We start from the raw sequence: 15,887 nt of genomic DNA on the forward strand, positions 1-15,887 counted from the left end.
TATGTTCTTATGTATGCAAACAAGTAATTATTCACGCATATTTTAGACAATGAAGGATTTGATTTCTCCGCCTTACGATATTGCCTACTTCTGTACATATGAATAAGGAAAAGTGTGTTAAATACCAAAATAACAGTGTTCATTATTATAGTCCTTTTGTTATGTTTTTTATTTATTTTATTTAATGACATCTTTAACGAGGGTAACCCCTGATCAGTGCAAGCACTGCTTTCCACAGGGGCCCTGCTCGATACAATAAAACATAATAAACAAATGATTTACAAAGAAATAAATGTAGAATACACTTAGAAAGTCATTGCACCAATTGTAAAGACAAGAAATAAAACAATAAATATTATAAAATTACAAACTACATAATATATACAGAGTAATACCATAAAATATTTAAAAGATTAAAACACATGAGACTATAAACAGGATAGACTAGTTAGGTTTGTAAAATGTGCTCCTTGAGCGACTTTTTAAAATTAATAATATTGCTAATTTGTTTTAAATTGTCAGGGAGGTTATTCCATGCTGTTGTTCCAGAGTACCTGAAGCTTGATGGTGAAACTTTTACAATCACATCAAGTGAAATCCGAGTTTGGGTTAGGTTAACTCACCTGAGGTGATATATATAATCCCTTTTCAAATTACAGAGCAATACCTGGAGAAGGCACTGTCTAATTAGCATGTGTCCAATTGTTATTAAAATAAAGACGTGAATTTGCTAGAGGGCGCTATTATATTCTGCAAGCAGAGCCGGACTCAAATTCTATGTTGGGTTAGATTCGCAGCGAAATAGCTCAAAATAGCTGTTAAATGATAGGCTTTCCATTGTATACCATTTCGTCATAAACTAGATGTAACTGTTCAATTTAGTGTGAATAAAGTTTGTACGTGACTTATTAGCATCTAAAGAGCCGAGCTCGGGTGAAATCTAACTAACTCTGGTGGTGTCAAATTCTGCTGCATCACCTCATTTGCCTAATAGAATACTAAAAATATTAAATTCTAACGGATAGATGTGCAGCAAACCACGATTTATCAGCATTTAAAAGAGAACTAACAGAAATAAACAATCAAATCCCGGCAAAGTCACTGTATAATCTATGACCTCAGACAGACAATTTTTAGTTTGGTGATTTTACTGTTTGTAGTCAATATGGTGTGATTTTCTTTACCTACTTATAAAATCAATAACATTATGTCTGATTAGTGCAGATTGATAAGGTGTTCGTGACATCAAATACTACTTGTATTTCAATCTTATAGAAGTCACGCTTGGTATTATTGACAGTAAGTCGTAATTTAGACATTACTTTGACTTTCTTTGGCAAACAAATCACTGCTGCCTGACGGGATCATAATAGTTTGACCCATTCCATTCCTGTAATCATTTCAGGAACTTTGAGAAGAAACAAAGCCCTTAAGGGAAGGGGTATGACCGTTTGGACAGCATTTATTGTGGGACATTAGAGCACATCAGACATATCGAATTGCATTTTGAATACGAAGAATGTCCTTCTGATATCAAATAATTTTGATTTTTTGAAATTCGCAATGTAATACATATTTTATGGCAAATCATTACAAATTGATATTTTTGATATTTAACAGTACTTGAAGTAAACTTTATAAATCTCATGATTTATACTTAAAGTGTATGTAGGTGGGATAAAAAGCCGACGATCAATTGAAAATTTTGACCTTTCGTATTAAAGATATGGATTTTTTCCCAAAACACCCACAAAAAAAATAGGTCTTTTTGGGAAAAAAATCCATATCTTCAATATAAAAGGTCAAAATTTTCAATTGATCGTCGGCTTTTCCTCCCAGTTACATACACTTTAAGACTATGTCATTAGATTTATAAAATTTATTTCGAGGACTGTTATATATCAAAAATTTGAAAAATATCAAATTTTAATAATTTGTCATAAAATTTGTATTATATCGTGAATTTCAAAAATGAAAATTATTTGAATCAGATATCAGAAAGACATGCTTCGTATTCAGAATGCAATTCGATACGTCTGAGGTGCTCTCATGTCCCACAAAAAATACTGTCGAAACGCCATAAACGCTCATTCTAGATCCCTTAAGGGGTGGGGAAATTTATTTTTAAATTGAGGAGAAATGGGAGGATTTTGGCATGTTTGCTGTGATTGTTTGCCTAGCAATATTGATCACAAGTACACAATTGATGGTGCATATCAAGGACCAAACTCTATAGTTTTATATTTGAGCATGATCACTTCTGTAAGGTCATGGGAAATTATGTAAACCGGCTTGTATATTTGATGTTGCATATCGGCTCACACACTTTTTTTTGTACCCACTATTTCACAAAGTCCCTGTTCTCTGATTACCCAATGACTTTTTGCTGGTATGTTGAGCACTTTAAACAAATAATTATAGTACTTACCTCCCACTTTGGGGACGTGCATATGCCTTAATTTATGTCGACCATGTCAACAATCCAGTGTAGTTTTACATGGTTGGAAAAGTCTATTTCCTTTCGCTACTTTGCCAATCAAAATTCATAAATTGTCCAACTTTTTTGACAGAAAAGAGTTTTGTAACCACTCCGTTTAATAAGGAAACACAAATTTATGTGTATTCAGCGCGTCCTTTGCGTTTAAATAGTTCAGTTTATTGTCAAGTTGTGCTCCTATATGGCATATCTACGGAAATGGTGATATGAAATTTTTGAACCCAAATTCCTTGAAATATACCTTACCTTTTCAATTTCTCGCCACGAAATTGGATTCATAAGAAGGTCAAATACAAGAATTCCAATGTGGTTGCATTTATCATCTCGATTGGTGTCTTGTGATAGTATTATTCCATATTTTGCTGGTAGAAGTTCAATGCAACACTTTATAATTCACGACTTCTGTCACCTGTGTTATTAACTGGGTGTGTTTATACTATATTGTCGCTGCAGATCCGCGACTAATCGCAGGGACCGGTCTATTAGCTATTCTATACACTTTTCAATAGCTTTATTGTGATGTGCGGGAGTTTTAAAAGCCGAGCCCTGAACAAAATATAATGCGAGCACCCTGGGGCATCAACTCATTGCCATAAATTATGATTAATGAACTCAAACATCAAATGAGAATAATCGAGCTTCTATTAATTAAAAAGGGCTGAAAACAGGTGGACCATAATTATACAAGATGACACCATTACAAAATATTTAGCATTTTACAAATGAATTACATGTAGGCCTATATCTAAGATAACATAAACACGTCCGGGAAACACACACTAGCGTATAATATCATGATCAACGTTCTTTATAATACTGAACAAATTGAAAAATTTCACTGTCGTGTGTTTTAACAATATTAGTAGATTTTAAAGTCCAGTTGATATTGATATATAAGTTTATTCTCTCATCTCCATTCACCGTAGTACTATGTAGTGGGACGTCAAAATCGATTGTTTCCAGGTCAACTGCTTCAGTGCTCTGTGTTCGGAAACACGATATTAAATGATCACAACATAAAGTCAATTGGTTACAAACCATGCCTGAATAAGTTACTAAAGTATGACGTATGGCGCAATCGATACCATTGATAGCTAACTTATACAGTGATTGATTTTCTTGACCAGTTACTAGTAAATGTTACCTGGTCAATGACCTGACGGTGTTTTTAAAATTTAAGATATTTTACCTAATATTCAAACTAATATAATGAATGCAGCAATTAATATTGCCTATTGTTTTAATACACTCAAAGTATATGACGGATAATGTTCTCGTGCAAATGCATTCGTCAAGATAATCGCACTTGCCATGGAGTTATTGCATTTAGCTCGAGAGCCGATATCTTGACGAATGCATTGCACTCGGTTTATTATCCTCATCATATCTTCATACCCATGACGGACCAAATGAACAAATATTGCACTTTCATTTTGGTTTTCAACCCCACTTCCTTTATTTTTTTTAATCCTTAAAAGCATCATTGTTGGAAACATTTTATATAATCACTACACTATACGTCATTCATCACAAAACATCTATACGGTTTTACTAAGACAAAAGAGAACAACTTGCATTTTTTGCCTAAATTAGTTCACACGTTACGTAACATAGTTGTAGAACTATAAAGTCCAGTTGATATTGATATATAAGTTATGGTTGCACATTCATGTACTTCTTTTGAAAGTTCTAAACAAGGTATAGCCAGCAGCAAGTTGTAGATGGTATAGGCCTAAATATAAGAAAACGTTTAGGGTTGAAATCAGGTGAAAAATACATCGAATGAGCACGAAACTTCACATTTATGTTCAGAAAGGTGTCTTCTTAGCATGATTCGAAAGGAGTATGGAAATTCCAAAGGGAAGCTGGTGATTTAATTTGTAACTCGAGATCTAATTGTTCATTTTTTTTCCTTTTTACAGAGGGTATGATAGAGGTATTACTGGCAACTCTGCCAAATTACAGCTCATTAGGCCACGTTTTTCACCTGAAATTATTGACATGAATATTTTGTGCCATTCTTGAGCAGTGCTGAACTCAGCCACTGGCGATTAAACGCACTGTGGCGATGGACCAATTTTGACTCGCACTTACAGGAAAATGAAATAAGTTGTGTTGCTGTAATTTGCAAGATAGTTACAAAATATAATTGGCATTCACTTTCTCAATTTTTACAGAAAAATATTGAAAAATAAAAGAATGAGATCAATTTAGAAATGTCTGTGCAAGCAGTGCACAGTTGAGCTCCCTGCATGTCTATGGGAGCGTTCTAATCAAGTTGATGGTTCATTGGTCATCCCTACTAATATAATGAATGCAGCAATTAATATTGCCTATTGTTTTAATACACTCAAAGTATATGACGGATAATGTTCTCGTGCAAATGCATTCGTCAAGATAATCGCACTTGCCATGGAGTTATTGCATTTAGCTCTCGAGCCTATCGGCTCTCGAGCTAAATGCAATAACTCCATTATCTTGACGAATGCATTGCACTCAGTTCATTATCCTTATCATATCTTCATACCCATGACGGACCAAATGAACAAATATTGCACTTTCATTTTGGTTTTCAACTCCACTTCCTTTATTTTTTTTAATCCTTAAAAGCATCATTGTTGGAAACATTTTATATAATCACTACACTATACGTCATTCATCACAAAACATCTATACGGTTTTACTAAGACAAAAGAGAGCAACTTGCATTTTTTGCCTAAATTAGTTCACACGTTACGTAACATAGTTTCAAACATTTTTGTATATATACGTTCATAACATATAAACTATAGTCCAGCTGCAAACACCATATTTTAGGGGTTAGATGGTTTTGGCAGTTTTTGCTGATTATGGATCTTTGAGTGGTGTAGAAAAAGATTCTTTGGGATGTAAAATCGTCACCCTTGGGCAATCCGAGATATTCAAGATGGCTGCCACGTAACTCTGAAATAGCATTCAAATGGTGTTTTAGTGACAAAAGGTATCGTATCAAATAGTGTTTTGGACAGTTAAAGTTCGTTTTTTGGCTGATAAATGATCTTTGAGTGGTGTAGAATAAGATTCAAGGGGATGTATAATTGTCACCCTTGGGCAATCCGAGATATTCAAAATGGCCGACACGAAACTATGAAATAGCATTCAAATGGTATTTTAGTGACAAAAGGTATCATACCAAATATATAGTGTTTTGGGTAGTTAAAGTTTGTTTTTTTGATGATAAATGATCTTTGAGTGGTGTAAAATAAGATTCTAAGGGGTGTAAATTTGTCACCCTTGGGCAATTCGAGATATTCAAAATGGCCGACACGTAACTCTGAAATAACATTCAAATGATTTTTTTAGTGACAAAACAAATAACTATAGTGTTTTTTGTGCGCATTATCATGATTATTGGTAGTTTTGGCTCAATATGTAATACTATGCATTTGGATTATGAACTGACATGCTTCATTGATCCCAAATTGCCATGATGGCGTCCCGTGAGTCGTGAAATGTATACTCACTGTAATGGTTTGCATAACCAATCATACTCACGTTTCTTGTTATTTAACAACACAACTTCATTCTTAACCATTTGCATAACGTTTTACCTGTATTTCAGAACATTTTAGCAATAGAATACACCAATTGGATCGATTTAAAGATTATCACATGTGTATATATTGTCAGCTTGGTATGTCCTTCATTCAACACAAATACCTGAGAATTGTAGGTATAATTGTATGATACTCTTTGAAAATACACATTCAAGGAGTATGAAGATTCAATGATTATTATGACAAGGGAGTAATTTGAGTAGTAGCCTACTTTGATTAAATGGGACATTTCAACCATTTGGGCGATTTATGGAGTGACTTCTTTAAATCACATTCACCAGTGTTGAAATGAATCTGACAAAGTTATCGGTATAAGAAGAAGCTAGAAAAACCATCTGACGTGACATAAACAGGCTATTGCTAACAAGTTTTCCTGTTGAGACCATCATTTCCTCGTAGTCTCTATGCATACTGCGCACAAAACCTATCTTTACAATTTGAAAAGAGCCCATGCCTTTTAAAACAATAATTTTATTAAAGTAGTTATTTTAGATACAATATTTGTTTTTGCACATTTTGATACCTCTTTGGATCTGCTACGACTACGTTCCTCACACTTTGACTTCCAAGAACACTGTCTTTACTGTGGGGAAGTGTGTGAACTTCAAAAGATTCAAAGCATCCAGATAGATGGAAGCCTGCATATTTTATAAAGAGTATCTGATAGCAAAATGTGCGGATCGTGGTGATACCTGGGCAAATGAAATCAGAGGACGTTTAGAAACCTCTGTGAGTTATCTTCACGCGATGGGAGCTAGGCATCACAGAGACCCTGTGCCTCAAGGCTAGGAAGAACAGGTGATTAATTTTTGTTATCAATTGATTGAGTGTCCCAGGTTAAAGAAGAAACCAACCAAACAAACAAACAAACTGTATGACTAGGTTTCTTAGTGACAAAAACAATACACGCTGTGATGTTGCAGCATCTGAAGAAGATGCAACGGATGAAGTCCTAAAACATGCTGTAGATGTCCTATCTGGTAAAGAGTCGCATTTGGAATCCTGCTGAATTGTATCAGGAATGCTGCACACATTTGGAAATCACATTTACTCGTGCTGATTATAGGCGACTCAAAGAAACTTTGCCGGAGAGCTTCTATTTTTTATTACAAGGTTATTCTAGGTAGTAGCATCCGAAGAGTAACCAAACAGGTAGTACGAGAGTGCGCAGCCATTCGCATTGATAAATCACACTTCAATATCCTTATCGACAAGTTGCATAATCAGTGTCTGACACGCTACAAAATTTCCTCGTCAAAGTTGAAGTTCTTGTCAGCTTTACTGATTGGCAACATCGTTACGAGTCTTGTGCAAAAGCGAGCAACGGATCTTCAAGTGGCATTGGGTGTCTTTCAGAGATTCAAAGATGATTATAAACCAACTTACATGTTGCTTTAATGATCGGTCCTACACTTCAAGAATTTTGGCTGCAGTTGCAGGCGCTGTTGTATAGTCGTCAAGGAATAACGCTCAGGAAGGATTGTTGATACAAGTTGGGCTGATAATTTGATACAGATGTCAGTTCAGATATCACCAAATGAGAAACTGTTAACCCTAGGCTGTCACTCAACACACTCCCTTGCAAAAAGTCTTTACTACCTTTCGTTTCGGTGGTGGCCATCTTGAAATTTTTAATGCGATTGTGAAGAAGTAAAATGTCAAACTGGATCTGCTTAATTCTAGAGTCTACATTAATTATTGTAAGAAACAAAATATGGCAAAAAAGCTTTACCTTGAAACTAATGGTTTTTACTTATGATGTTACACAGCGCCCATTTTAAATTTCTTGAATTGTGAGAGTGTCAAATTTAAAACGGTACATAATTTATATTTAAAGCATCCAAAAGGCAAATAATTTACACAAACTTCTTTAAGTTATTATTTATTTTGGTACCACTAGTGAATAACAGAGCTTTTTTTATTATCCACAGCGGCCATCTTGCATATTTCTAATTGCCCAAGGGTCACTATTTTACATCCCCCAAAATCTTATTTTGTACCACTCAAAGAGTAATAATCAGCAAAGAAAAGTATTTTAACTGGCAAAACCATCTAACCTTGCTCTGCCACCAGACTACTACTCCGATGTGACTCCCCTTCCCTAACCACATATCCATTCGGTTTCAAATGTGATGTGATCAAGCAAAATCAGTCGGAAGTCGATGTAGTCAAACAAAGGAAATAGTTTCTTCTCTTTCCTATTGTTTTGGAAACCCTTCAACTGCTCAAATCATTGGAAACATTTGCCCAATTTCAATGGCAAAATGTAGCTTTGCAAATGCTTTATACATCAATGTAGAAATTTTTTTAAATTGAATAAGCCCGATACCCCAGTGTAATTCCCTGTACGCCCATTCCCTATTACTTGGTGATTCCAATCACGCAACAAGCCAATCTGATTCCAGAGTTTCCAGTCGTTTTACTTAATTCATGGCCACCATGGCCCAGGTCATCAGGATCAGCATGAACCTGTTGAAAACAAAACAAGCATTAGGGTAGAGGTAGGGAATTGGAGACCGTTAAACTCATTTGCATAATTTACATAAACATGCACAATGACGCACACCACAGGTTTTAGTATAACAAAATGGTGAACATAAATTGATTGATTAATGAGATAATGAGGATTAATGACGTCATCATCAAAGGTCTCTCATTACCTACACGTGTTTGTTAAAAGAGACCTTTGACCTTGATCTCATTAATAAATTAATGTTTGGTCATCATTGTGTTACCAGATATAGAGTAGAATGTCCTGAAGAGGATATACAAAACCTTTTAAAGGCATACATTGGAATAACAGATGTGGAAATAGGAGTATAAACTGACCAGTAGATACAAGTTGTAGTCCTACTGTATATGGCATATTGGATGGCCTAGGGGAAAGTTAACCCATACGGTATTTGCAAGACTAACCTTGCCTTCAAGGTGAAACAAACCTACTCATTTTACCCTCTGGCCATGGGCTGGCCTGGTATCAGATCTTACCCAGGGAAAGATGACATTCCAATGTATGCCTTTAAGTGTGTGCTGTTTAAATTCTCACATGCGCACTAAAGCGGCCAGCAGCAGGTCATTTGACTATCCTGAGCACAATTATAGATGACGCTACAGCCATCATATTTGTGTCCCAATTACCTACACACATTATTCATCTGACATTGTTTATTGTGGCATTTTATCACCCATACCACTACACACAATGACCATTTAGTGTTTTGTGTGGCCAGCACACTTCCATAACCTCTTATTAAAACTGCCTTTACAGACCACCCCTTCACAGGACCGCGACACTCCGGCACTTGTTGGAAGACATCTAGTACAGCAGACAGTACATGTACAATTTGATTTTCTCATTTATAATTAGGATTACGTCATTGCCAGAATGCCAGAGCTTGTTTCATTTGTTCATTAGAATGATTGACGGACGGTGGGCGGACTTATACTCTTTGTTTTGTGAGCGGTACAAAATGTGATTCTCCTATAAATTATAGGTCAAGGTAGGTCAATTCGGACCGTCTCTTCCCTAGACCTCTATGTAGGACTCTATGGTATCTTCTCATTACACGATCGTAGTAAGACTTGGCCGGCGACGACGCTTGCGAACTGCTGTATAGCATGGTATAGGCAGTTTGTGTCTTATCTCATTATAAATATTATAAAATCTCTGCCCTTCATTACTTGAACACACCCCCAACATTCCTTGTGTTTTTACATCAGAGCAAGATTCTAGGATGACAATTTCGTCCCTTGGTACATTATCAGAAAGTTCTCTCCAATAAATGACGACCTCTAGCTCTGATGCACTGCAAATGTTACAAGAGTATTGTTACAAACTATAGATGGCGCTACAGCAACATTGCAGCCCAGTGCAGCCAGTGAGGTCTGATTTTAGCTTAATGGTCTACTATTCCCTACGGTCTCCAATTACCTACACTTACCGTAACTGATGTCAAAAACAAATTTATGAAAAGGACAAAATGATTTATAGTGTGCTACCCCGTAAATACTCTCAAATACATGTAACAGACCTCTGCACTGATCTCTATGGTCCAAGACATTAAAACATTGAAGTGAATGTTTATCATGGACATAGTCAGTCATGTGTAGGCGAGATTAGTCATTGCTAACTAAAAATTATTTTATTAGGCGACGAAAAAAACAAAACCTGTTTAACAAGCATCCCACCGACCCAGATTTTGCATTTTGTGAGAATTATTTTTTTTGTAAATTTTGCCAAAATCATATAAAATCAGCCATTCTTTAGCCAAAATTGGTTCATTTTGACAGGAAATTTTTTGAATTTTTTTTTTCAAAAGATCTAACTCACATGTCATGTTTAGGGATTAAAAAACCCTTATTTTTTTGAGGAAAAAAAATAGTACTTAGGTAAAATGTTTAAAAAGGGGGTGTTCATGCATGTGCACAGTTTCATATTTGAATGTACCCCCCCACTTACGACAACAGAGCGTCCAATAATGGAGTATGGCCCAGTGAGGCCAATCACTTTATCTAGGATGTTAACTTCAGCTGTACCACTAGCTTCTGCAATCACATTACCAAGGTCACCAACATGCCTGATACAAAACAAAATAATGCAGTTTCATGATGGTTATCATATTTTACGGAAGATCATGGGTGTACAATATGAAAACACGTAGTTGTTAGAGTTTAAGATTTAGCTTGGGTTATCAGGTTTTATATAAACTTACGACTTTGTGTTATCAGTACTTTCTCCAAACAAGTTTTCATTGCACATATTATAAAGCACAATGGTAATCTTAAATTGATTCCGACAACTTCCCATTGGACGGGGGGGGGGGAGCATTTCCCCGCTCCCAATATTTTGTTTGCCCCCCACACACTTTTGAGGCAAACCCCCAAATTTTGCGCAAAATTTGCCGACCCCCCCCCCCCCACCCAAGTGTCGCCCGCTTTCACGTTCTCTATGATCAAAGTAGAGTCAACATTTGTTCTTATGTAATGCCGATTGACGGCGAGTAAAGTATCACGCCATGGCATTTATTGTGATATGTTTTGGCCGCAATGCGATTATAGGCAAAGACTGGAGATGCCCATGCCTAACACACAGAGGCTTAAATACATTCCATTTCCATAGACTTGGGGGGCAGTGACTTGGACAAGCACTGCTTACCCCTTTAGCCTCTCTGGTCAGGGTTACGACGAAGACTAAAGGCGGATCTAGCGAGCCAACATGAGTAGTTAGCATCGGTAGTGAAGGCGGATGAGTTACAACCTCCAAATTCAACGGTAGTCCACTGGCGGATGAACAGAGGAGAACGGAAATGGTGGTCATCCTTAGTGTACCCTGTAAAAGGCTACAGTGTAAGTCTAGAGGTTGAGGGTGATCATGTAGTTTGGTGTGCTAGGCTATCGGTCAGAAGGTTGTAAGATCATGAGCTTTCTCATTTATCCTCAATCCCACTCATTGTGGCCCTAAACGTGCAGACACCACAGTGGGTGCATAGTGGTGTGCCGTGGTTCGGAGAGTCACGTAAAATGATGGTCCTATGTACCAGAAGAGCAAATCTGGGTATGTAAATGTTGCAGGCCTTTTCGTAAAGAGCAGAGGATCAGACCGGGCCTGTTGTCTGTCACACTCATAATATATATAATATAATTCTTCTTCTTCTTCTTCTTCGGCCGCCGTCACTACTGACGATTGGCTACCATCTGGCTGCATCTCCTTATCTCCTTCTTCCAAGCCGTTCTGTTTTGAGCTAGACGCTTGGCTTGCACTAGGCTCATTCCTGTCCATTCTTTGATGTTGTCAAACCATTGTTTCTTCTGTCTTCCTCTCCTCCTTCTCCCTTCAACTTTTCCTTCTATTATCTGGCGTGTTAATGCACTGGCACTTCCTCTAAGGATGTGACCAAGGTAGGTTAGCTTTCTTGTCACCAAATATCCAAGCAGCTGTCTCTTCACACCAAGTTCCTCAAGGATGCTTCTGTTTGTTCTTCTCTCCTTCCAACTGATGTTTAGCATTCTTCTCCAGAACCACATTTCAGCAGCAAGCACTCGGTTCTCATCTGCTTTAGTCATAGTCCAGCCCTCCAGGCCATAAAGGAGTACACTCCATACCAGTATCTTGATCAGTTTCATTTTCAGTTCTGTTGGAAGATTTCGATCATTCCACAAATCCTGAAGTTCGATCATTCTTCCTTTGGCCATTCCAATCCTGGCTTTGATGTCAGCCGTGCAATTTGCATTTGATGTTTTTACCGAGCCCAGATACTTGAAGTGGTCGACCTGTTCTACTTCTTCTCCATCTATTGTGATGTTGTACTCTTTTTCTACTGCCTCTGCGACAAGAAGTTTTGTTTTCTTCACGTTGAGTTTGAGATTCATGTCTTTGCCAGTTTCATCTATTGCTGTTGCCAATTTTTCTATGTCCTCTACTGATGTTTCAAGGAGTGCGGTGTCGTCTGCATAACGAAGGTTTGAGATTGGTATGCCTCCTACTTTGATGCCATAAGTATCTACATCAGCATCCCTCATCGCTTTCTCTGTGTATGTCACGAAAAGATATGGTGACGCAATGCAACCCTGTTTCACACCTTTGGTCATGCTGAACTCATCTGTATTTTCACCATTCCACCTGATCTTTCCTCTCTGGTTTACATACAAGGATTGTAGCAGAGACACAGGATGTACTGGGAAGCCCATTTCTTCCATTGCAGCAAACAGTTTAACATGGCTGACTGAGTCAAATGCCTTCGAATAATCAATGAACATGACAAAGACTTCTTCACCTATTCCAAGTATCTTCTCCATCAGTATCTGAAGGCATACCAACATGTCTCTGGTTCCTCGTCCTTTCCTGTAAGCAGCTTGTTCTTCTGGTAGTTCTTGCTCCAGCTTTGCTTTCAGGCGAAGTATAATGATCATCAAGAGAACTTTGCTGGTATGGCTGATGTAGTTGGAACATTGCTTGGGGTCCCCAGACTTGAATAACATCACAAACTCCTGTTTTTTCAAGTCTTATGGCCATTCACAGCTTGTCCATATGCTTGTGCATAGTTGGTGTAAAGCTTCTAGTCCATAGCGTCCTGTGGATTTTATTACCTCGGCTGGTACTCCGTCAAGACCTGGTGATTTCCCAGTCTTGAGTTGGCTGACTGCATGCTCAACTTCAGATATGAGAGGTGGTGGCTCTACCTCTTCAACCGGTGTTTTTGGCATGGAAAGTGGTACTTCTTTATCTGGTTTTTCAAACAGTTTTCCACCATATTCTTTCAATCTGTTCATGATATCTTCCGATTCACTGAGGACTTTTCCTTCTATATCCTTGATGCATGCTTGCTGTGTTGGAGTAGACTTGGCTTTTACTGATCTGATCTGTTCAAACATTGCCTTGGATTTTCCGGTTGCATCAAAGTCTTTAATATGCTTACAATGTTCTTCAAGCCATGTTGTCTTATCTCTTCTGATCCTCCTCTGGATCTCAGCACGCAGTTCTTTATATCGCTGCTTCTGGGTTGGCGTGTTACTTTGTTTGCGCAACTTGCTCTTTTCCTCAGCTAGATCAAGTACTTATTGGCTAATCCATGGCTTCTTGGGAACTCTTTTGGCTCTACCAATTGTTTGCTCAGCTGTCTGTGTCAAGATGGTTTTGTATGTTACCCACAAGGATTCAGGTTTAGTTTCACTCAATATATTTTGGTTCATCGCTTCATTTCTGAATTGTTGTTCGGATTCATGCTTGAACTTGGCCTTGATGGTGGGGTCATTCAGCCTCTTAACATTCAGTTTGCCTGATCTTCTCTTTGGTTTGGTGCATGTTGGCTTCACTCGCATCTTTGCTGCTAGTAGTATGTGATCTGTATCACAGTCAGCCCCAGGGTATGTCTTTGCATCCAAGACACTCGATTTCCTAGGCCAAACTTTCCAATTCCACATTTCTTGTCCTCGCCTTCTCCAACCTTGGCGTTCATGTCACCCATAACCACATATACATCTCCTTTCTTAATCTTGTCCAAAACCGATTGCATCTGTTCATAGAACTCTTCAATGCTTGCATCATCGTGACTGGATGTTGGGGCATAAGCCTGCAGGATGGTTATTGGTTTGGGCTTAGCAAGAAGTCTTACAGTGATGCGTCGATCGGAGATGGGATTGTAGCTCGCAAATGCCTTGCATGCCGCTCCTTTCAAGATTATAGCAACTCCATTTTATTTCTTCCCACTAGGTTTTCCTGAGAACAAGATTTTGGTGTTTTTGTCTGGTTGAAAAGATCCTTCACCTTTCCATTTAGTCTCACTGAGGCCAAGAACATCTAGATGTAGTCTATCTGCCTCTTCAAGTAGCAGCTCCAGTTTTCCATCCTGATTCATAGTTCTTACATTCCATGTTCCTATTTGGAAGACCTTTCCCTTCTTCCCCAATGCTTGCATCATCGTGACTGGATGTTGGGGCATAAGCCTGCAGGATGGTTATTGGTTTGGGCTTAGCAAGAAGTCTTACAGTGATGCGTCGATCGGAGATGGGATTGTAGCTCGCAAATGCCTTGCATGCCGCTCCTTTCAAGATTATAGCAACTCCATTTTATTTCTTCCCACTAGGTTTTCCTGAGAACAAGATTTTGGTGTTTTTGTCTGGTTGAAAAGATCCTTCACCTTTCCATTTAGTCTCACTGAGGCCAAGAACATCTAGATGTAGTCTATCTGCCTCTTCAAGTAGCAGCTCCAGTTTTCCATCCTGATTCATAGTTCTTACATTCCATGTTCCTATTTGGAAGACCTTTCCCTTCTTCCCCATCAGGTTGACATGAGACCGATTGGTAATGCTGCCGTCAAGCGCTATCCTTTCCGTAGAATTTGGGGTAACGCCGTCATCATTCACACTCCTCTCAGGCTCAGCAACCTCTTCCTCAGTAGCATCTCGGATAGGTGCCCTAAGGGTCCCAACACCCATCTGTTTAACACGTATTCTTTCTGATCTGCGACTCATAATGGTATTCTCGGGAAGATATTAAGACAGTGGGCTCCCGTTACCTTCTGTCTCAGTGCTGTTCCGCTGACTGGGATTCCTGCGGATCTTGCCTTTGCTGGTGCTTTAAAAGCATCTCCTTCAGGTAATGTTGCCATGGCACTGTCATGTACAACTTGTGCTGGATGGTCGTTGGCTCTTTCAAGAGAGCTCATCCGTCCTTGTAGATAAAAACTTGCATTCATTTTCATCAGGGTGTCCAGCCACCCTCCTTTTGCTGGATAGCCGTTGGCTCTTTCAAGAGAGCTCCTCCGCTCTTGTAGATGGATCTTGTATTTATTTCAATCGGGGTGTCCAGCCACCCTCCTCACTGGATCCCATCTGGAAAACCAGTGGGGTTGACGGTTTAGTCGCCGTTGGCCCGACTTACTCCTACTTTACTCAAAAGATATAAAGATAAAGAGTTCAGCATTTAGTGCAGTTGCCACCCATACTAAATCATATGGGGATGCACCTGAGCCGCCACTGAGCGAGATCTGTGTGTATGTACCCATACAGTGGCATCGGTGAAGTCTTGATTTTTCCCAGGTCTCAGGTGCCTCTACCCTACAAGATGATAAAGACAACTAATATTCCTAGGGAACTAGATGCTGAGAAGGAGGAAGAACAAGTGAAAGGGGAAAATAAGCGAGCTAGGGAGGCAAAGAAAGCTAATGTCCTTATTCTGGTACAGGACAGGGGTAGTATGAATTTAAAAAGGAACGAACACATTAGCAGCTCCATTTGAATTTCATACACACACTGAAAAAGATTCAACCTGAATCTTCGACTGAGAGAGGGTTGGT

General features: G+C 38.4%; 1 protein-coding gene across 1 annotated transcript in view; it reads right to left on the reverse strand.

Annotated features, from left to right (window-relative positions):
- Positions 1-7,171: 7,171 nt before the first annotated feature.
- Positions 7,172-15,887, reverse strand: part of LOC140141269 (superoxide dismutase [Cu-Zn]-like) — a 43,420-nt gene continuing 34,704 nt past the window's right edge. Inside the window, exons 4-5 of the mRNA XM_072163078.1 lie at positions 10,553-10,670; positions 7,172-8,562 (exon numbers count right to left, since the gene is read on the reverse strand). Of these exons, the coding sequence (XP_072019179.1) occupies positions 8,455-8,562; positions 10,553-10,670 (226 nt within the window). The 3' untranslated portion in view covers positions 7,172-8,454. The remainder of the gene's footprint in view (positions 8,563-10,552; positions 10,671-15,887) is intronic.

The sequence above is a fragment of the Amphiura filiformis genome, chromosome 19, assembly GCF_039555335.1.
Source record: "Amphiura filiformis chromosome 19, Afil_fr2py, whole genome shotgun sequence".
NCBI lineage: Eukaryota > Metazoa > Echinodermata > Ophiuroidea > Amphilepidida > Amphiuridae > Amphiura > Amphiura filiformis.